A 24,471-nucleotide genomic window follows, 5' to 3' on the forward strand; every position below is an offset into this window, starting at 1 on the left:
GTGTGTAGAGGTCTCAAACCTTGCTGCTATAAGGACAGGGACCGTGATGCAATCAGAAGGTCCACCCGCACCACCACCCCCTCCTCCTCCTCCTCCTCCACCACCACCACCAGCGCCTGCACCCCCTCCACCTCCTGGCATGGGCTTAAAAAGGACTCCCCTTAGGAACTCCGGGATGCGGAACTTCAACTGGGACACTATTCCCAAAAACAGCGTATTAGGAAAGCACAACATCTGGACATCGCCAAAGACTCTGGGGGGGTACGAGTTGGACACACAGGGCATGAAGGAACTGTTCAGCCGCAGCGAGCAGAGCCAGCAACAGAAGAACCGCCAGAGCCTGCGGGGCCTGCCAACTGCTGGCCTGGGAGCCCAAGTGGTGAGTATAAGGAATGAACCCCCCATCACAACAATCACAGTATTGATTGATTGATTGATTGATTGATTGATTGATTAATTAACAGATTGCAGAATGGGTTCAATACAGTACGGCTCAATACACACAATTTCTAAGGGCATGCAGACCAGAGAAAGACTTTCGTCTTGTTTACATCAGGACGAAAGTCTGGGGGGGGGGGGGGTTTGGACATTTATCGGGGCCAGTCTCCCGTAGGTGCTCTTTGAGAGCGGTTTTGAAGGAGGGTAGGGATTCACATTATTTTACGGCTGTGGGTAGGGCCTTCCACATTGTTGTGGCATAATTGCGAAACGTGTTTAGTTCCTTGTTTGAGCCGAATCTGGGGCTGGGCGATTCTTGCTAAAATGTCAATCACGATTTTTCTCTCTAAGAATTTCGATCACGATTCTCTCACACGATTCTTATTTTTTCAATAAAATCATTTATTGCACTCTTTCTTAACACATCCTGCGCCAAAAACGTCGTACAACGTGATTCAAGTTCATGCTAATCCTGCCATTCCACGGCGTACGACGTTATTGAGATCATATTTCATTTTTTCGCCATGGTATTCAGAATGCCCTCACGGAGCCTGGTCTGATACAGTGGGAGCCTGCACAACTCTGCAACGCTTCAATACTGCCGCCTGGTGGATGATCGGCGAGTTGCAACCGGAAATGGATCTCTGGAGATCTCCGTGCATCTGGCAAATGCGTCTGCCACTCACATATTGTTGCGGACTGTATACACACGTCCGTGTGTAGCGATCGCTGCCATAATGCAATAATCGATATGATTTGGGCGTTTATTATGATTATACAAACCGGAAAAGGATCTAGGAGATCACCGTCAAATAAGTGGGATCTTTTTCCTCCAGTCTCATCGGCGAACGGTAAGAGGACGCTGACGTCATTTTCAGCGTGAGTGTTTATTATTATTCATGCAAACTGCTCTGATCAATATATCACCCATACTACATAAAGCATTTATTGACGATCACGGAATTATAAATGACCCCCCCCCCCGTTCATCTGCGCATGATCAGTCATAACGTTTAGGATCATGTACAGTTGAAATTTTTAATATAGCATGTATCGCCAACAAACGGCAGTTGATAATCTATATATGCGTTTATGCCTATAACTAGCGTTCTAGGAATTACTGCAGAAAACGATAAAAACATATTTATATTCTAGACAGTATTTTCGTATGAATCTATGAATGAAAAAGTAAAACGTTCCTACACCCTGAACGATAGATAATCGATGTTGAATGGGCCATAGTAATGTCAATTTAGCAATACAATTTAAAAAGTTATAGCCTTGCAAAGAAGGTAAACATCTCCATAGGCTTAGACTGGTGACAGTGATCATACATTGATGGATATAAGCGTGGCAGTTAATGTGTTAAACAGACAACATAACATATATCAAAGTGCTTGACTTAAACTTAAACATAACATATGAAAGTGCTTGACTTAAACTTAAAAAGTATCTTGTAACATACAAAATAACTCAAGTCAGAATCGTCATCATTTAAAAAAGTAAAGTAAAAAGAAATTTTTAATACATTTAATTATTTTCTTTTAATAAAAAAAATGTCTTCATAATTTAGAAATGAGATTGCATAGGTCTATGAATCGAGATCGCGAAATCTTTTCGATTAATTGCCCAGCCCTAGATGATTTGTGGAACTCCCTCTGGTGTTGTGGTCGTGGTATTCACTGACCTTTGGGAAGTATTTCGACATGTACATGGGTATCTTAGTGGTGTAGTGTATCTTGTAGACCAGGCCCATTGCAAGTTTCTGTACTCTGTCGCCTCTGAGAATGAGTTATTGACCTTTAGACCTTTAGACCCAGATTGATTTCTTCTGGCATGTGCTTGAGACCGATTGGATTCATCCCCATACTCTCAGCTACAGTGTTTTTCTAGTGTTGTTATTACAGCATGTTCTCAACTACAGTGTTTTTCTAGATTGTTGTTATTGCAGCGTGTTCTCAGCTACAGTGTTTTTCTAGAGTGTTGTTATTGCAGCGTGTTCTCATCTACAGTGTTTTCCTAGAGTGTTGTTATTGTATTGTGTTGTTATCGTAGCATCCTCTCAACTGCAGCAGAGATCTTCAGACATGTGATCATCATCGTCGCTGTTGTTTGAACCATTTATCTCTTTTCATTGAGTCACTTTCAGGATTGTTCATAGGATAGGTTCAAAGGATCACTATGAATTGAAAATGGGGGATCCTGATGTAAACAAGACAAACGTCTTTCTCTGGTCTGCATCCCCTTAACAATTGTGTGTATTGAGCCGTACTGTATTGTACCCATTCTGAAATCTGTTAAATAAAGTTTTCATTCATTCATTCATCATAGTTGTCGCAGCGAAGGTTTCGCAATGTCCCTTTACATTGTAATGCTCCTGAGTCCTGATGAGTAAGTCGGCACCTTGCATGGTCACCTCCGCCATCTGTGTAGGAATGTGTGAGTGAATGTGTGAATGTGAAGCATAAGTTGTAATGCGCTTTGCATAAAAGCGCTATATTAATGCAGTCCATTTACCATTTACATGGTCTTTTGTCTTGAAACTATTTGAGGTAAGGGTGTAGTCTAGTTATTCTGTCATCTGTTTGCTTAGGGAGGTCATCATTTCTTAATACTATTATACAGGCCACTTGAATATTCTGTGTAAAATACACACTGCATTTATTCCCGTAAAAGCAATTTTTGGCTGAAATGATAACAGACATTATGTCTATGTCTCAGCAACAGTGGCTCACGTTTTCTCTTTGTAGTTATTGTTTCATCATGCTAATCGCCACATCTTCAATTCAATATGTTTGCAAATGTGGCTTCTTAAAGTGGGCTTGAACGTGTTCGTAAACGTTTACAATGACCTATGTACCTTTTGGTTAAGAGATTGTAAATCTCAATGCACAGTATGCGTCACTCCGAAGGAACCAGTTCAATCGAACTGAAGAATCCCTAACCTTTGGAATCGATATTGTTTGTTTGGTGTGCTGAGGAATTCGTGACACACAAAACCGTTCAAGCCAATGATGCTTGATTTCCCCAATGAGAGTCTGGTTGTCTGTATCTGTCTCCAGGTCTCTATTCTCAACGCGAAGAGGAGCATGAACGTTGGGATTTTCCTAAAGCAGTTCAGGCGGTGAGTCAATGGGAGTATTCTCAACGTGTGTGTCGTTTTGCACCATAATCCCTTGGTGGTTTGGGTGTAAAGACCACTGAATGAATGACACAGATAACTGTATCCAGGGCATGGCCGACTCAGAAATTGTCTGAGAGCAGGCGAGTCCCAACAGGCCATATCCATACTTCCTGGATCTGACTCCAGTGCCAGAACAGGTCACTCCTCCTTTGAGCCGTCCCAGAGAGAGAGAGCCCTTGAGAAATTAATGCGTGGTCTAAAGGCTTTTTTTGTACCAAGAGCAACATATCAGACAGGAAGTGAGAAACAACAACACAGTTAATATCACCTCCTGCATATATGTTGTGCACATAGTTTACAGACCGTTAACCCACCCAAGCAACACCAAACATATCTAAATAAATGTATTTTCTGCTCAGTATTTACCATGTACTATATGTATTTCTAATGTATTTTTAATGGAGCATTGTCATAGTCAATTATATTGAATGTATTGTATATTATAGTGAATTACTTAGTTCTTTATGAGCCTCCTGAAATTGTGTTTACAGTCAAAAGTAAAAGAATAAAGACTAAACACTATACAATATACAAAACGAAAATGTACAAAATGCAAAAAACTAAATGCAAAAAGAGGTAGTGCAAATCCTTTAGGAATAAATAGATGAATGGTGTAATGTTTAAAAAGTGTTTAAAAGGCTTACCGGTATGTTGTTTGTCGTATTATGTATAATATAGTATGCGACTCTTGAGGAATGAAAATGATCTAGTGCTGTTGACAGAATTCTTTCAGCAGGTAGAGGCTTGTCAGTGTTAGCAGCATAGTTCACAGCAGACCTGGGGCAAATAGTATTTGCAAATACCTTTCATGGTTTGCTTTGGTTTACGTAGGTGTCATGTGGTTTATGTAGGTGTCATACGTTTCCATAATAGAATGACACAACGAGTGCCATCGAGTTGTCATGATGTAGTAAACCCCGCCCACCTGGTACTGAGCTGGTTAAACACGCTAAGAATTATTTGCCAATAGTTTAATGACTGTGTGATTCACAGTAGGAAGTGGTGGGGTGTTTTATCACCCAGGAAGTCTACACATAGTCACCAACCCCTAAAGCAAAGCCTCTGATTTAAGGCGAGACAGCCTAGGTGAATAGGCAAAACAAATATTTTAATAGATATCACTATGAAACTTTCCCAGTTTGTTATGTACATAACAACTAAGAAAAAATGTATTGCAAGTTTTCTGATATTTTATGTTTATATATAAAATAGGCGTTACCTAATTAAATATGCACTCATTTGCATATATCGCCAGGAACAGAATCACCAACATTGGATGATGCCAGGTTCAAATTTTTTGTTTCATTATGTTGACACATAACACAATTAACATTTTACAGAAGGGATTGTGGTTATGTCTTTTTATCATCCCATAAATCAGGAAATACTGTCTACAAAGAAATACTGTCTACTGTCAATCAATTTTCGCCAGTTTTTTTGGTATGAATGTACTATACATCAGGCTATGAATGATATATCAACAAACCCCTCTCTAAAAAGAAGCAGGGTATAGATAGGAAGAACGTTTCTGTACTGTAGCTAATTGTGATTTATGGACACAATCAGACAAAATGAATTAAAATAAACAACTAATTGTGTGTTTTCGATATTTTATTGCCACTAGTTTGAAATAAGACATGTTAAGGAAGCAAAATATAAAATAATTTCAAAAGAAATCTCGCCTTAAAGGCACAATCAGTGATCCAAACATGAACAAACCCCACCACCAAAGAATTAAATAAAAATTAAATAAATCTATTTAAATTTAAAAATTAAATGCAACCATTTTAATCCCAAGGTGCTTGAACCCATTTAGCAGGTTGTATTTTTGGTGTGATTTTGAATGTTAAAAATACACTCAAATGAACAATATCTTAAAGGTAGAATCTGTAATGTCTCCAAACAGCGACCTCTAGGCAAAGGATAACAACATGATCCTGCATGTTTACAGCGCCTTGTTTTTGTCTGATATGTGGATTGGGTTTGAGTGGGTATAGGCCAGGGCAGGGAGGGGTTGCTACCACTGGCCACACCTCAGGCTCTGCCAAGAGAGGTCTGGAGAAATACACAGTATAATAAGTTACTAAACTCCAACCCAAACGTCAGACCAAAACAAAAAAGTAAACAAAGCGCAATACCAAGCAGGGCTCTTTTGCCTAGAGGTCGCTGTTTGACGGTGTTACAGATTATACCTGCAACATATGGCATCATGGCACAAACAACAACTCTCTGAATTTTAAATGACAGCCTGCTAGTTGAATAAAATCACATTGAGATTCAAATGGTTGCAATAACATTTTCAAAACGTGTCTATGACTAAATCACATTCAACTAGAGAGCTTCTGGGTCCACTTCTGCATTTTCACTTACAGCCTTTTATTGTTATCAGCAATATCGTTATCAGCAAGTTCCACAAATAAAGTAAGTGTGTATAAAATTCCTTACAGCAATAGCAAAATAAACCCATATGCCTCTGGTGTGTTTAGACAGAAGGACATTCTTTACTCTACAGCGTCTCTAACATGTTCTTATGCATGAAGCTACTTCTTTGTGTGAGACAGACATAAATTATTTTCTTATTTGTTATTAAAGCAATTAAGTTGTGTTTAAATGAATAATTGTTTGTAGATTTGTCTTTACAGATCTTTTCTAAATTATAAAACGGCGGACAAATGTTTGAAAGGGCAGTTTAAGAAAATCTATATTTCTTGTATTGTTTAAATTAATAGTACATATTTTGCAGGTACAGTATGGCTTTATCAGTGTCAAAAGTCAGTCTAGTTGTAGTGTCTTACTGTATGTGATCGTTCTCTGTCTGTCCTTCTACAGGCCTGTAAGGGATATGATCGAGGACATTAGTTCGGGAAATGGATTCAAATTTGGGACTGGGAAACTGCAGGAGCTGTCCAAGATGCTGCCAGAGGAAGAAGAGGTGCCTATAACAGCCATTTTTGTTTTCCTTTGTACAGTATGTGATATCGTCACGTCATGCTTGTTGGATCACATTGGAGATAAGTCTATGACTTCGATGTGTCATCCTTTACAGTCTTCTTTAGGGTTGGGTACCGAACTCCGTACTGAAATGAAATGTACTGAAATGAAATGTACTGAAATGAAATGTTCTGTAAAATCTCCATTCCTGTTTGCGGACGACTCAGCCCTGCTGGTCTCTGACAAGAACAAGTTACAGGTTGAAAAAACCCTCTGGTCGGAACTCGGCAGAATCTGCACCTGGCTCGCTGATAACAAACTATCATTACACCTGGGTAAAACAGAGTCCATTCTCTTCGGATCAAATAACAAACTCAGCAAGACCAACGGCTTCTCAGTTACAGTGGGTGACAATATTGTCACAAGAAAAGATGAAATTACATACCTGGGTTCCATCCTAGAGGCAAATCTTTCCTGTGACAAAATGGTATCCAATGTAATAAAAAAAAGTCAACCAACAAACTCGATTCTTGTACCGGATCTCCTCTCTGGTAAACAAGAATACCCTGAAGACTCTGGCAGGAGCACTCATTCAAGGGTACTACGACTATGCTTGCACCTCATGGTACCAAAGCACCTCAAAAAAGGTGCTAAAAACAAGATTACAAACATCACAAAACAAACCTTACTCCTAAATCCTACCTCACACCTGCCCACTTTGACAACCTAGGATGGCTTAGAGTAGACGACAGAGTACAGCAACTTGCAATGGGCCTGGTCTACAAGATACACTACACCACTCAGATACCCATGTACATGTCGAAATACTTCCCAAAGGTCAGTGAATACCACGACCACAACACCAGAGGGAGTTCCACAAATCATGTGCAACCCAGATTCGGCACAAACAAGGCACTAAACACGTTTTGCAACTATGCCACAACAATGTGGAACGCCCTACCCACAGCCGTAAAAAAATGTAAATCCCTACCCACATTAAAAACCGCTCTCAAAGAGTCATAATTGTCATGTATGTTGTGTTACATGAATTGAAAATGTAACACAATGAATGGAATTCATGTATTATTATGAATTGAAAATGGGGGACCCTGATGTAAACAAGACAAACGTCTTTCTCTGGTCTGCATCCCCTTAACAATTGTGTGTATTGAGCCGTACTGTATTGTACCCATTCTGCAATCTGTTAAATAAAGTTTTCATTCATTCATTCTGTTATTACAGAGAGAGTTAGGTACCGAAAAAGGGTTCCATTGGGTACCGATACCGAATTCCAGGAACTGGTACTGATACCGGTATCAGTTCAAATGTGTCTTCTTAGATGCTTTGTTTATTTCTGCTTTGTGTTTTTTAACAATTGTCAGAATAAACTAAACTAAATTGAACAGGTGAAGGAGCTGGTCAAGTTTAACGGTGATGAAGCAGCTCTTCCTGAGGCAGATCTCTTCCTGCTGATGCTGGTGAAGGTTCCCAGGTGAGTCGCTCCAACAGCATTTTGTACACTATACAACAGCATTTTGTACGTTATGCAACAGCATTTTGTACGTTATAGAAACAGCATTTTGTACGTTATACAACAGCATTTTGTACGCTATGCAACAGCATTTTGTATGTTATACAACAGCATTTTGTACGTTATAGAAACAGCATTTTGTACACTATACAACAGCATTTTGTACGTTATGCAACAGCATTTTGTACGTTATAGAAACAGCATTTTGTACGTTATACAACAGCATTTTGTACGCTATGCAACAGCATTTTGTACGTTATACAACAGCATTTTGTATGCTATACAACAGCATTTTGTACGTTATAGAAACAGCATTTTGTACGCTATACAACAGCATTTTGTACGTTATACAACAGCATTTTGTACGTTATAGAAACGGCATTTTGTATGCTATACAACAGCATTTTGTACGCTATACAACAGCATTTTGTACGCTATACAACAGCATTTTGTACGCTATACAACAGCATTTTGTACGTTATACATCAGCATTTTGTACGCTATACAACAGCATTTTGTACGCTATACAACAGCATTTTGTACGTCATACAACAGCATTTTGTACGTTATACAACAGCATTTTGTACGTTATACAACAGCATTTTGTACGTTATACAACAGCATTTAAGTGGCTTTTGTGTTTCTAACGTTGACAAAAATACATTTGTGCCTTTTTAGTTATGAGGAACGTCTCAACAGCTTAGTGCTCAAAGAGGAATTCTTTCCCCTCATGGATGATATGAAACAATCCATCGCCACACTGACAGCTGCCGGAAAAGGTATTGTTTATTTTTCAGTATTTGATCATCTTGAAGATGCACTTAGGTTTTCGATTGTTTGAAATGAAAAGAATGTAAAGGAAAAAAGGTTTCAAGACGGTGTCTAGTCTACACCAGGGATCACCAACACGGTGCCTGTGGGCACCAGGTAGCCCCCAAGGACCACATGAGGTGCCCGCGGCAAGCCTGGGTGTATAAAGTGTTGAATATTGATATTATCTCTTTCCCACCTTGTTCAGTCATTGTTGGTCATTATAGTGAGAAATCATTAACGTGATCAGTGTCTTCACAAAGATGAGTATCATTTATCATTGATAATAATATATAACTAAGTCAAACTTGAGCTAATTTGTTATTTCAGAAGAGTGTATCAAACTGGTAGCCCTTCGTATGACTCAGTACCCATGAAGTAGCTCTGTTTCAAAAAGGTTGGTGACCCCTGGTCTACACACTAGGCTATCTTCCCATGAGCATGTATGTTTTCCCACCACATCTGACCTTTCAAGCATACTGTATGTACAGTAAGCTCTTCTGACAGAAAATACAAAGACACACCTGCATTTTATAGCTACTAGGCTAGGTCTAATAGGCTCCCTGAACCTTAGACAAACGACATACAATAACTCTAGTCTAAAGCATGCATAGATTATACTGTGCAACACATGATAAGATGTACTAAAGTGCCTTGAATCTGTGCAAACAATCTTGTGCTAGTATATACACAGTATGACGGTGGACAGTAAAAAAAAGAAAGAAGAAAAACGGACACCATCATAATGAGTGCACGGATACACAACACAAGTTAATGGACTATACCAGTCAAATTTTAACTTCTCGCCTTTAGCAGAGATTGCCCCTATCTTCAACACACTTTGTGTACATAAGTGTGTATACTTTAGTAGATATCAGCCTAATTTTTTTTTAAACGTTGTTCACTGCCATTCGTGTTGAAATGTTGTGTGAAATGTTGCTACTGTAGGTATAGTTGTTTAAAAAAGAAATCTGTAGTACTACACTAATACAAGCCTTTGAAATTCACACAAATTCAGAGTTTTGGACGGGGTCCAAGCTAAAAATGCTTGTGAAAATGCATTTGCTTTCTCTTTTTGTATTTGTGTATTTCCTTCATACAACTTCTTTCTTCTTTCCAATCGAGTGCGAGTCCAACTTCCCCTTTCCTGTTTACAAATTCACACACATTTAAGGTGTAACCTTTCAGCAAATTGACCTGCATTGTACTTTGGTTCTGCCCTCCGAGCTATCAGTCACAACAGAGCCAAGAGAGGCGTTGAGTTGAATTTTACACTTGGAAAAATAGAAAAAAAAGTGCTGCATTTTTAACTCAAAGTTTAGCTTGAAGAGGACTTTTAATGATACAGTGAGTTTTAGCTAACATTGACACACATTTCCAGGTACATTCTGTAATGTCACAACACAATATAAAAAAAATAAAGCAATATATTTTTTTTATCCACTTTTTCTCCCTTTCTATTTTTCTATTTTTCTCCCATCCCAATTTCGTATCGTCCAATTCAACCCTCCCCTGTCTCGAACGCTGTTTCTTGCCTCCCACAAGCCGGCTGCAATGTGGACAAAGCCATACATAGCACGAGTCCCCTCCGATACTCGAGGTAGCAGCCGTCGCATCTTTTCACCTGCGCGGCGCGATCTTTCAGCGTCAGGGGTCTGCGCTTTGGAGGGGCGCCGCCCCACATCGCTTCTTTTTTTTTAAAACTTTGGCCATTCCCCTGGCTCTTTTATGTGTTTATCACATTTATACTGGTCAAGGATGACCGACAGAAACAGGCTGAAAGGGTTCAGATGGGGGGGAAGACACTCTGGGAAAGGCACGGCTGCAGTCGGGATTCGAACTCGCTAAGCCCCAGATCCGTGACGAGCACGGTTGTCCACGGCGCTGAAATAGCGCTCGCGGTACGTGGTGAGCTACTGGAGCTCCCCCCCACATCGCTTCTTGATTCTACTGTGCAGGCGCACCAACCGACCTGTATGAGTCGCTGTCCACAACGTCCGATCCCCACCCCTCAGTTTTCCCTCCCCCTAATACTGCCAATTGTATTAGTACGGACGACTAGCCAAACTGAAAACAATGTGGAGAGCTGGGCTCGAACCCAGCATCTCCAGCATTGGTGGTGAGTGCCTTGCCCACTGCACCACCTAGCGGCCCTAAAATAAAGCAATTTTGAGGGAAAATGGATACTGCATGTGGCCGATGTTGACAATGGACAGGGACATGTAGTAACCCTCCCTGAGGGGAAATTACCCCTCTGCCTCTGACCCATGTTAACCACATAGGAGCAGTGGGCAGCCACAGACGGGCGCCTGGGGACCAACTCCACTTGTAATTCCAGTACCTTGGTCAAGGGCAATGGCAAGGGCATACTTAGCATGCATGTCTTTCGATGTGGTACAGGAAACTGGAGTACCTGGAGGAAACCAGCCCAAAACGCATGCAAACTCCACACTCTCTATGAGGAGACACTGCTAACTGCGCCTGTGGTGCATAACAGATCCATAATAGAACACATTATACATTTTCCTTTATTTATACTCGAAAAGGCAACTGAGGTTTCCCTCGTTTACAGTCATGTCGAGTGTACATACAGAGTTAAGCAAAAAAGGCATATAAAATCACACGGCATATACAATCATAACAACTAGACAAGTAAAGATAACATTCAATTAAAACATGTGCAACTTGATTGACAAAGATTGGATCAAGGTTTTAAACTCTGCAACAGAGGGGAGAATCTATCTCAAGCTTTAAGGACTGTTGGAGTTAATTCCATGAGCTAGAGGGGCATCATAGCAAAATGCAGATTTACCCTGTTCCAAGCTAACTCCAGGGGCCTTAAGGACCAGCCAGTCACTAGAACGGGTTCCTTAGGTTCCAAAATGCCATTCCAATAATTATAAGGATAAGGACCAAAGCGAGGACCAATCAACCTTCTCATAAAGGACACAGTGATGATGAGTATCGTATGTATCAGTAGTGATGCATCTGAGGGCAGAGTGATATACAGAGTCCAAGGATTTGGATACATATATACACAAATATAATCTAATTATGCACATAATATATAACGGAGCTTCATAGAAGGCCTACACTATACCTCTACCACTATAAAATAAAATAAAACATGTACAGTACATATAGCCTAATCATGGCGACTTGACACGCTAAAGCATCAGGTTACATAATGCTCATAATGTCGTGTTGAAAAAGGGGGAAAGACACACAATCGAACTAGTATTTAGAGTTGCCTCCTACTAGTCTAAAAAGGGTAGTGACTTTGAATAGCAATAAACATTATAACAGCGATAAAGAGACGGAGCACTTTAAGGCTTACCAAGCACAAGCTTAAAAATAGCATGCCACAGCAGAGCGACAATAGAGACACCGGGCCTATCGCACCGGGCACATCGCACCGGGCATAGAAGCGATTGGCCATGAGAAGCCTACATGTTAGGAAGTGGATCTCATACATCCTGTGGCCAAATTCCTTACATTGGGTTCCCAGTACAGGCATTACCTTAAAAGGGCATTAGGCCTGATTCTGCCTGCATAGGTGACCCCCCCCCCCCCCCTAGAACAATTAAAGTCATTGACCCATGATCTATGCACCAGCACATTGGGAAATGGTCAAGAGTGGCTGGCCAAGGAATGTTTCTGACCACTGAACTGAAATCTGACTCTCTCTTTGTCTTGTAATGATATAAGGAGAGGAAAAATTCACTTCTCTCTCTCTCTCTCTACCCTTTCTGCACTCCTTTTTTGAGCTCACTTTATACCACAATTAGAACTATTTGTATGTTACTAACTTTATGGATCCATGTTGGAATAAATGATCGTACTTGTTGTGAAGGGCCAGATTAAACCGAATATATATATTTATTTATATATATATATTTAATTGTATTTGTATATTCTCTAATATTCCTTGATATCCCTTGTATATTCCTTGTACAATATGCATTGAATATCCATTCTAGCCTACTGAACATCCCATAATAGTCTCCATTCTACTATTGGTCGAGACCTTGGTGCCAGGCTGCCATACCCCCCAGACCCAGTTCAAACGTACCGCTCAACATGTACGAACAAGTCCTAGTTCCGCGTAGGAATCTGGCTACCGCACCACTAATGGGACTATTTGTTCATAGTGCGTATATATACTGCGCTACTAAAGTAGGACTTCCTTTTTCAGTCCAGTTTCTTACCCTCCAATAGAGTCACAGACGTAAAGCCTCCCCGCGACGCCACGTGTGGGAGTAAGGCCAAGTTCGCCTACCATCGGTATTGAGACATTGTGTATATTAATATTTGAATAGTCATATTTGGCACTATATCGTCGAGTTGGACGTAGTCTATTAAGCTAATAATAGTCTGTTAATGTATAGTGCTTCGTGCGGTGAGAATACTACCGTAGTCAGCACCCCATCGTTTCGGGCAGAGAACTGGCTGCTTATCCAGGGTGGTTGACCCCACGTGAAGCTGCACCCGAGGAGCCCCAGAGCCGACGAGCGAGTGGACCTGTATACCGGATTATTCTACCGACGACAGCCCGCCTTCCCAGGCACGGATTATGCTTTGTATACGTTGATTATTCCATGGGTAAAGACCCCCGACACTGCCGTGTGTTGGAACCCCCCCCCCTGGAGAGGACGCAAGGTGAGGAGACGCTCTGCAAGACGAGGTCGCTTCACGTCTCTCCTCCGTGGACCGGAGGACGCCGGCCCACAAAGAGTCCACCTGCTTTCATCTGTGGTCCAAGGATCGCCGGCGCATTGAACGGCACTACAGTGGGTTCACCTGGGATACCCTTGGCCGGATGAGACAGCCGGACTCTACCCCCCCCCCCCTTCCTACTCCTGTCGGCTTACAAGCGACCGGATTAACCCCCCCAGTGTATCCAGTCTATAATCATTGAAGTATCATTGCTGATTATTCCTTAACTATTCCAGGTCGTATATGTACCACCTGCGCCTTCAGAGATTGGACATTCTCTATTGATATACCGACGAATACTCTTGCCATAAAAGTGCATACTAATTCCCATTCATAAATGTGATTGATTTGATTAAGTGCTTGCTCTACACACCATCGCTGTGTAGAAATAAAGACCTATTTCTAATTCGTACATTTGTGTTGGATCCGTTTCATCTACGTGACAGTGTTCATCATAATATATTTATGCCGAGTACTGGGTGGCCGAATATTAAGTACAAAGGTAGTGGTAGTAAGTATCATATCTAGTAATACAGTCAGGGAATTGTACCCCTCAGTTACAGTACTGATCGTACAATTTATAGAATTGTCTCCTTTTATATTTCTTATTAACAATTAATAATCCTTGCCTCTCGGGACCACAAAGTGAATTCCATATTGATTTTACATCCGTACACTACATTAGAGCCTACTGTACACAAGAGAACCACCAAAGAAACGGCCGGAAGTCCTCGTTCCCCACTTTGGGAGCCAGCGTGTCCAGACTAGCGTGTAGAGCCACAAACGCTTCCATTGTGTGTATCTACGAGTTAACAGTGTACAGACTCGACCGTGTATGGGTTAAGCGTGGAATAAGCGTGTCGTATGGTGGTTGAGTCTACACGGTCCTCGTTCCGTTGGTCCTCATTTCAAACAATCCGAAATCTCTTGTGCATCTTCAACACGTGTCGTCTAATAAGCCGGGCCTTTCATTCTCTGTGCGTATCTCTTCGCAGAGCTGTTGGAGTGTGACGATCTCCATTCTGTCATTCGTCTGGTGCTGAAGACGGGGAACTATATGAACGCTGTGAGTGTTACCTCTTGTCTGATTCTGAAACGGAGAGAGGTGGGAAGCCACTGTGTGATTGAGAAAACAATACAGCGTATTAAAGGGGCACGTGTCGACTGCTAACCACAGAAAATGCTGCAAAGAGGCTAAGTAGACTCCTGATTGTGACACGTTCAAAAGAAAACCATGTGGCTTCCAGATGCGTTTATTTGGGGGTTTATTGATGAAACAGAATAGAGGAACAAATAATTATATTGAAATAAGAAAAGAAAACGATTTATTCAATACGACGTGACGTGGGGTGATAACAGTGATAACATGGCTGATGTGGTAACAGAAAATATCAGAGCTGACTAACCCTCTGTTCCTCAGCTCCGCCAAGCAATTTGACCAGGTAAAATAAAGTGACACCACACCCAGGTGCTAATTACCGGAAGTGAGAGAAACCAAAATGCATGTGAGCAATCAAAACTAATAAATACAGACTAAATAAATGTTGGCTCCTACAGGGCACTTCACCAAAAGAAAACGATGCTGGTTTATTTTGCACATAATTTCTCACACACATCATCATCATTAGGTGGCTTCTTCGTTCCGAAGGTTGCCTATCACTCTCCAACCCATTCTGTCCCCACTTCTTCTCTCCAACTCCGTGACTCCGCCTCTCACTCCACTCCAATCACAGACATCGTCTACCCAGCCTCTTCTTGGTCTTCCACTTCCTCTCTTTCCATCCACCTTCCCCATCACCACCTTCTTGAACATCTCCCCGCTGGATCCTCTCAGAACATGCCCGCACAACTCCATCTTTCTCTTTTTCAACCTCTCCAGCAGCTGTCCCCCTTGCATATCCGCTCTTCTCAGTACCTCCTCATTCTTGATCTTATCCTTCCATGTTATCTTCAGCATCTTCCTCAGTGTCCACATTTCAAAAGAGTCTATCATCCTCTTTGCCTCTTCATTCAGCGTCCATGCTTCTGCTCCGTATGAAAAGACTGACATAACATACGTTTCCAAAATCCTGGTCTTCGTTTTCCAACTTATGTTTCTTCTCAATAATTCTTTATGGTTCCAGAATGCGCCCTTTGCAATTCCGGTTCTTCTCTTAATGTCCATGTTAGCTCTTCCACCTTCACTGATCCAGCTTCCAAGGTACATGTACTCCTTCACTTGTTCAAGTTTTTCTCCATCCACCTGTATTTTACAAACAGTTCCTGGTGTTTTTTCAATGATCATTACTTTAGTTTTCTTTGTGTTTAGTGACATTCCATAGTTTTTGCATTCGACATTCAGCTTATTCATCATGTCCTGTAGATCTTCTTGACAGTTACAGACTATAGCAGTGTCATCCGCGTATCTTATATTGGTGATGTTCTCTTCGCCAAGTTTTACTCCTTTCCCTCCTCTCAGACCTTTTTTCATCAGTGATTCACTGTACATATTAAAGAGTACAGGGGACAAGATGCATCCTTGTCTTACACCCTTCTCCACCGGGAAGTCTCTTGATTTCTCCTTTCCTATTCTAACATTAGCCTTCTGCCTCCAGTATAAGTTGGCAATTATTCTTCGGTCAGAAACTGGTATTTTGAATTCTTCCATTGTTCTCATCAATGTTGTATGTTCAACTCTGTCGAAGGCCTTCGTGAAATCGATGAAGCAAATATACAGCTTCTTCTGTTGGCCTATCGATTTTTCACCAATGATTCTGAGTTGGCAGATTGCATCTCTTGTTCCTTTTCCTTTGCGAAAACCCATTTGGCTATCCGAGAGCTGATGTTCAATTATGGGTTCTATTCTGTTCTTGATGATTTTCAGGAGTACTTTTGATGCATGAGATATCAAACTGATAGTCCTGTAATTGTTGCATTCTGTGGCTCTTCCAGTCTTTGGGATCGGAATGAACATTGATTTTAGGAAATCATTTGGAATATTTCCTGAGTTATAGATGTTGTTTATCAGTTTCACAAGGAGCTCGATGCATCGGTCACCAGAGTTCTTAATCAGTTCAGCAGGGATCTCATCCTCGCCGGGCGATCTGTCCGTGGCCAGTGACTTCACAGCCTCTTCAACTTCTTTTTTCGTGATCTGGACTTTTTCTATCTCTTCTAGACTAATTCCTGTGTCTGATGTTCTGTTCTGGTCTTTGTATAGTGTTTCCACATACTCTGCCCATCTATTGATTATTTCCTTCTCGTCAAGGAGCAGTTTTCCTTCTTTGTCTCTGACACCTTGGGTTGTTTTTTTCCTCTTCCTTGTTAGTTGTTGGATCTTGTTGTACATGAGAGGGTTGTGCTTCTTGTCTAGATCTTCAATTTCCTTGCATTTTTCTTTGTAATACTTCTCTTTTGCATCTCTACACATCTTCTGTACTTTTCGTTTTGCTCTGTTGTATTCAGTTTTTCTGTCTGCATTCTTCATGTCTGCTCTCTTTTTCATCTCATCCAGAATGTCTTTCGTCATCCACTCTTGTTTCTCAACTTTTTCTGGTTTACCACAGATTATGTCTGCAACGCTTCCCAGTTTTTCTTTCAGTTTTGTCCATAGTTCTTGTGGATCTTCAATATCTGCTAACTCTCTATTTTCTAATGTTTTGTTCACTTCGTTAATGTATTGTCTCTTCATGGTTTCTCCTTTCAGACTCTTCACATCCCATCTTTTGTGTGTCGTTTTCTTTTTCTTGATGGTTTTCAGTTTGATCTTCATTTTCATCACTACTGGAATATGATCTGAACCACAGTCTGCAGATGGTCGTGCCTTAGAGTTTGTTATTCCTTTCTTGTATCTGTGGTTTATCATAATGTAAACACATCCAAAAACTATTTTGCACACATTAATTTATTAAGTTATTGAGAGTAAAATTGTTTGAATATGACCACCGGTGATGTCATCGGGGACATTGAATCCTTGTGTTCATTACAGCTCAATGAAATGATAAGGCAGCAGTGAAAAGGATTCAGTGTCCCTGATGACATCACCGTTGGCCATATTTAAGCAATTTTATTCTGAATAACGGTCAAACTAATTGAATGTGTGCAAAACTGTTTACAATTTCTGGATGTGTGCAAGATTATATGCTAAATAAATAAGCATTGTTTTTTGTTGAAGTTCCCCTTTAAAGCCTCTAATAGACTTAGAATGGAGATAATAGGTTGTGGGGGTCACATGCAGGGCCAATTCATTTAGTGTCAGAATTGTTGATGTGTATTGCTTTAGTGAATTGTATGTGTATATATATGTATATATTTTGTTTGTTTGTTTTTAATAAAGAGCATTCATTCATTCATTCATTCATTCATTCTGCCGGACCCAGAGGTCCGGCCTACATTAGCGAATGTCCCTCATCGTTTCTTTTAGCATTTTGTATTGATTTAGCCTATTTGGAGCCCCGTGTTTTTCCTTTGCATTGTGTAGAAACGTGTAATGAGCCACAGGTGTTTTTGGTCAGTTGTTGATGTCTACTATTTGATCACACAGGGTGGCTACGCCGGCAGTGCTGTCGGCTTCCGGATGGCATCTCTCTTGAAGCTGGCCGACACCAAGGCAAACAAGCCTGGCATGAGCCTCATGCATTACGTAGTCATGGCAAGTGCTCTTTTATCTTCATGATAATGATTGCAATACTCACAGTCACAGTGTTTGCTTATGAATGTGACTTAATAACGTGCTCTTTATGAAAACCTTTGGATTTACAACAGCAAGCTTACAAGGTCGAGCCAGCCCTGCTTAATTTCCCGGAACGACTTGAATATATCGGTGCTGCTGCGAGGTAAACAAGCAAAACAATCAAATGGAATGAAACCGAATGTATTACCTTTCACCTTTCAGTCCAGCTAGTCAGATGTCTTCTATTAGAATTATCTTTCATATTTTTGCTTCCATAATCATAATTGATTTTGTGCTACCCTTTCAGAATACATAGAGATGACATTGAAGCTGAGTTTGAGAGGGAGTCAAAGAAAGTGGAGAATGCCAAGATGGACACCACAAAGCAGGAAGACCTTAAGTCCCAGATGGAAGAGTTTCTACAGGTTAGACATCCTCCGCATTTTCCCAGGTCTTTGGTGAACAATTCAGTTCAGTTTAATAAGATTGTACAACCTATAGGCTCAAACATAGTCCAGACATACAGTAGCATACATGGACTGGACTGCACGGGGGTCCGCATGGACTAAAATTACACATGTCCACATAGACATGTCCACGCACCACGACAGACCTCAGCATACGTCCACAGACCTGTCAACGCACCACAACAGATCTCAGCATACGTCCACATAGACATGTCCACGCACCACTACAGACCTCAGCATATGTCCACAGACCTGTCAACGCACTAGTCGCACTACAGACCTCAGCATACGTGACAGGGCTGGGCGATATGACGATATTATATAAATATCGGGTACAGTTCATTAACGATACACTTTTTAAACGTATCGTGGATATCGTGATGTTTTGCCCAAGAGGATTGTGTCGCGTCAATCTGGTCCACACGTTGAAACTTTTGAACAGCGCTGCCCCACACACACACTACTGCATCAAAGTTACTACTTATGATAACAAAGGCATTCGTTTTGTGGCATTAACGTTATATAGTTACACGTTCAATAACATCAGCGTATTTACATAGCAACGTCGGAGGTCGACCTAGGTATAGCAAGCATTAGTCGTTCATATCTCAGCCCGTGCTGACTCAGTTGTGCCCATTCTGCGGTCTGTTAATAAAGTTTTCAATCAGACAGATGTATGGAAAGGCTTTTATTATAACATCCGTTGCAGTAAAATTATTATGCCTCCAGTCGTTTAGTCATCCTGCGGAGCTAAAAGCTAAACGTCGGCCGCGGGGAGCTACCATTGTTGTTGTCATTGAGCTCTCCAATGGCGGAAGTAAAAAATTAATACGCGCTTGCCGATTGGTGCTAAGAACAGCAGGGCGGGTGCAAGCGGTGTGACGTAATTGGCAGAATCGACTGTCAATCAAAATGATTCTGTTTGCCGTCTGAATGAATGAAAACGTTATTAACAGATTGCAGCATGGGTACAATACAGTACAGCTCAATACAACAACAGTGGACTGGAGGATGCAGACCAGAGAAAGACTTTCGTCTTGTTTACATCAGGGTCCCCCATTTTCAATTCATCATATTTCATATCTAAATCATATAATATCTCATTGCTAAATATATGCAATATATAATCTAATAATCCAATAATCTAAATATAATATATAATATAAAAATGCTAAATGCATGGGTATTTTATTTTGTCTTTAATGTTAGCTTGCAAACTCAAATACTGTCTTGGTAAGCCTCATAATGAATTGTTTGGGGAAAAAAAGAAAAACATCGTGATGCGTATCGTGTATCGCCAAAAGGTCAGAAAATATCGTGATATCATATTTAGGCCATATCGCCCAGCCCTGCTACGTCCACATAGACATGGCCACGCACCACGACATACCTCAGCATACGTCCAGATAGACATGGCCACACACCACTACAGACCTCAGCATACGTCCAGATAGACATGGCCACGCACCACGACAGACCTCAGCATACGTCCAGATAGACATGGCCACGCACCACGACAGACCTCAGCATACGTCCAGATAGACATGGCCACGCACCACGACAGACCTCAGCATACGTCCAGATAGACATGGCCACGCACCACGACAGACCTCAGCATACGTCCAGATAGACATGGCCACGCACCACGACAGATCTCAGCATACGTCCAGATAGACATGGCCACGCACCACGACAGACCTCAGCATACGTCCAGATAGACATGGCCACGCACCACGACAGACCTCAGCATACGTCCAGATAGACATGTCCACGCACCACAACAGATCTCAGCATACGTCCACATATACATGTCCACACACCACTACAGACCTCATGTCCACACATACCTAGCGCCCTCATACTAGTGTATTGGTGTCATGCACAATCTGGCGCAGCATGCGTGCTGATCAAAGGAGATCGGTGGATCAAAGAGCCGGTACACCTGGACTATGAAAGGCAAAGGCCTGTGGACTGTCCATCTGCATATTGTCTGTGCCTTGTACTTCTAGTCTACGTCAGGGCCTTTTGGATGGAGGGTTTCATGTCCTGTACTTCTAGTCTACGTGAGAGCTTTTTGGATGAGGTCCTAATGTTTTGACTGCGTTCCATATTAGGAGGCCGAGTGTCGGCTGGCAGAGACAGAGACCTCTCTTCAGACGCTGAAGTCAGTAAGTGATTCTGTGGCAGAGTACTTCTGCGAGGACCCCAGCAAATTTAAACTGGAGGAGTGTTTCTCCATCTTCAACTCGTTCTGCGAGAGGTTTACGCGGGCCATCCAGGTAAGCCTGTTATTCAAGCCTGTGTTATCTTCCTGCTGACGTGCCGTTGCAATCGGAGCCGGCCGTACAGTGTGGTTATGTTTGTGTCCCCAAAACTCCGACCGCAGCATCAAAAACGCACGTACTGTACCACTCACTGAATCACGCACGCACGCACACACACACACACACACACACACACGCACGCACGCACGCACGCACGCACGCACGCACGCACGCACGCACACACACACACACAATCAGTAAAATAATAAATAGCTTTTTAAAAGCATGCATTATGTGGCCTCTGGTAGTTACTTGAGACCCTAAACAGCAGTGTAGACTGGGGGGGCGGCTCTGGTCAAAATCCTGAAACTGATCTCTAAACTCTGTGATCATGTTTTGTGCAGGAGAACCGGGACCGAGAGATAGCGGAGGTGAAGAGAAGACAAAGGACAAGACTGCAGAGTGCTGCCAAGCGCAGGTCCACTGCCACGTGCTCCTCGAGGGACAAGGAAATGGAGAGTGTGGCACTTGAGTCAATTCTAGAGAACTTCCTCAGCAGGCGTGCGACCCGGAGGAGAATGGGGACACCATCCCCCACAAACACGAGCCCCAGCAGCTATAGCCCCAAACTGGGGAGCCTAACGGAGATCACCTCCCAGGGGAACCTCCCCGTTGGAGATTGCGGTAGGAGTAACTCTGTGAAGGCCATGCAGGTGTCCAGAAACGCATGGAACTCTGCGGTTGACCTGATGGTGACCTCTCCGGACAAAGAGGCCCAATCCCAGAGCAAGGAGAACATGGCAGAAGACGTGGTCCCCCCCGCCGAGGAATCAAAGACGCATATCCAAGCGGTGGGAGTTCCCACGCGTCCGAGCGTCCGCAGTAGGAGCGGCAGCAGCTCCTCCTCAGGCAGACTCATCTCAGTCGTCGACGAGGAACAGGACAACAACAACAACAACAACGAGGAAGAGGCCCAGAAGTTGCGCGAGGCGGCCAGGAAGGTCCTGCGCTTTCAGAATAAAAGTCAAGGCAGTGCGTGCTCGGGGGATTACGGATCGGACAATCAGAAGTCTCCCGGTCCGCTGAGCACTGCACCTGGCCAGCGTACCCTCGATGAGGACGGGCATCCCGGAGAGACAGGCAGCAAGAACTTGGCGCGGTATAGTCTCAGTTCTCAGCTCTCTCCCAGGTACAACACGGGCCGCCGCCACACCCTTTCCTTTTTTCCGAAAGTCCCTCCGAAGGAGGAACAGGAAGACGATCTGTGGGATCAGCCAAAAGTAAGAACTCGAGCTCCTGCTTTGGGAAGCATAGGGAAAATTAAATCGGAGGACGTTGGTCTGCATTGCAAAAGTCGACGAGAAAATTACTCTACTGACCTTTCTCCCGACTCCAAAAGGTCTAGCACCCAAGACCCGAGTCCCTCATTGGAGGAGGAAAGCGTTACCGATTTAGAGGTTTTGGCAACAGAGGAAGCGCCTAACAGCCCCCAGAGAAGCTATAGCGTCCCTTCAAAGAACCCATGGTATAGGGTTGAAAACACTGGGTTCTTAAGCTTTTTCAGGCGTCTTGGAGAAAGGAGCAAGCAGCCTAACAGTAAGGACACTATCACTAAGGGCACTGACGTCTGATGTACACTAAGCCATTTCATTGTGAGTGAAATGAAGGAAGTGAACGTTATGTGCAAGAAAAAACACATAGAAATTGAGTATTATTGCTCACTCATTTCATTAACACTCTGTATATATATATATAACCTATACATAAGAGATAGCTATTGATTGCGCTCATGGCAAGAATACAGTGATATCTATTTTGTAATTTTACATGTATACATTAATGATAATGAAGTTCATTGGTTACAAAAGTGAATGGAAAATTACCATTTGTTGGGACCAGAACATTTTACATTTTATACCACCAGGTGGCGTAATGTGACAGGTAAACTGAACTGTTGCTCAGAAATGATTTTATTTATAAATCTTAGAACATATATATACATACTGTATGCCTGTGAGAATATGGGCATTGTTGCAATTCATTGGATAACAGGATTGGGATTTTATGTACATGTATGCGTTGAAATGCCCGGCCCTACAGAAAGTACAACACTGAGGAAAGTGACTGAATGAAGACAGACAATTGTAAAAACTATGAGGGATATTGAAATTTAGTTTTTGGATTTATTGCTGTTTTTTGGCACTTTGACCAATTACTTGTATCTGTATAGGTATAGTGTAGATTATATTTGTAAAATTGAAAATAATCACAAACATTTTTATCTCACAGGGATATTTTTGTTCTCCCCTCATTGTCACCAAAACGCAGAAGGCTGTGGAATGCTCTCAGGGCCTTATTAATGTCTCAACCATTGTATTGATGTTAAATGGGTCAGTGTTATACAAAGGGGGCCTGTATCTCTGCACAACAGAGCCAGACAGAATAGTGTCGTCGTGGCAAGGTTAAGGGTGCTAACCCCAAATAAAGTAGAGCCTGGTAGAGAGCCAACACCTGGTGGCCTTATTGTTGTAATGAGAATACCAGGCCCCCCTGCCCGGCACTGTGCCCCTGCTGCGAGACCGGCGCGGCTGCTGTGGGATTTAACTGTGTATGTTGATGTATTTGGGAGTTCACATCGTTGCTTAAACTAATGGGCTTTCTAGGTAGTTGATATCAGACCTACTATAATTGACTACTCAAAACGATGGTATGCCTATTAAGTCCGAGTGTACAAACGGAGTGTTTTTATTGTATTTATTTTTTTAAGCATATTTATGTAATATTATGTTTCTCCGTCATGTGATATCTCTGGTACTAGGTACACTGAACCTCTGTATTTACATGAAGAAAAGACATTTATCAATAAATCATGATCTGGTAAATATACCCTTGTTTGGTTTGATCGTTTACTCCATAGATTCTGTTACATCTATTAACTTACAAACCACAGACTGTGATTTGTAATTAATAGATGTATCCATTGTAAGCAGCTGAATATGGACAGTAATAACATTGTTATGGCTGCTATGCTTTGTTTCTAAGGGGTTTACATAGTCGCACATTTGACAAATGGGGACTCAATATTCATAACCGTGTCAATTACACATTTATATTAGGTGTACCTGTGTATAACAGACAGCACATTTTAAGATAAATGTATCTTGTATGTAACAATAGTAATAAAAAGTAGAAACAAAAAATAGGTGGTAATTTATTATACTTTGATTGTATTGTGTCACATAGGAATAGCTGTGTCCTCCACACTAAAATGCCCATGCCATTCCGTTTGAATGATAAAAACGCTCTCATTTCCAAAAACAAACAAACATTGTTTTTGGCATCAATGTCCACATGTGTGACTAGCAGGACTGCTTCCTCCTTTATGTGTTCCATCTGCAGAAGGAAAATAACCTGGTCCTCTGCTCAACACCAACACACACCTTGCACCTGTAATGTAGGAAATAGGTCTAAGGAGCTTT

At 41.8% G+C, this 24,471-nt stretch overlaps 1 protein-coding gene across 1 annotated transcript; it reads left to right on the forward strand.

Moving 5' to 3' along the window:
* On the forward strand, nucleotides 1-23,862 carry LOC311225253 (uncharacterized protein). Its single transcript, XM_084310469.1, has 11 exons — nucleotides 1-379; nucleotides 3,501-3,562; nucleotides 6,452-6,554; nucleotides 7,960-8,045; nucleotides 8,763-8,863; nucleotides 14,606-14,676; nucleotides 18,133-18,240; nucleotides 18,354-18,424; nucleotides 18,569-18,686; nucleotides 20,843-21,007; nucleotides 21,397-23,862. Exons 1-11 carry the CDS (start codon nucleotides 47-49, stop codon nucleotides 22,621-22,623), a joined length of 2,445 nt encoding a protein of 814 aa, XP_084166595.1. The 5' UTR covers nucleotides 1-46; the 3' UTR covers nucleotides 22,624-23,862.
* Nucleotides 23,863-24,471: the final 609 nt, after the last annotated feature.

The sequence above is a fragment of the Notolepis coatsorum genome (assembly GCF_963971535.1).
Source record: "Notolepis coatsorum genome assembly, chromosome: 1".
Classification (NCBI taxonomy): domain Eukaryota; kingdom Metazoa; phylum Chordata; class Actinopteri; order Aulopiformes; family Paralepididae; genus Notolepis; species Notolepis coatsorum.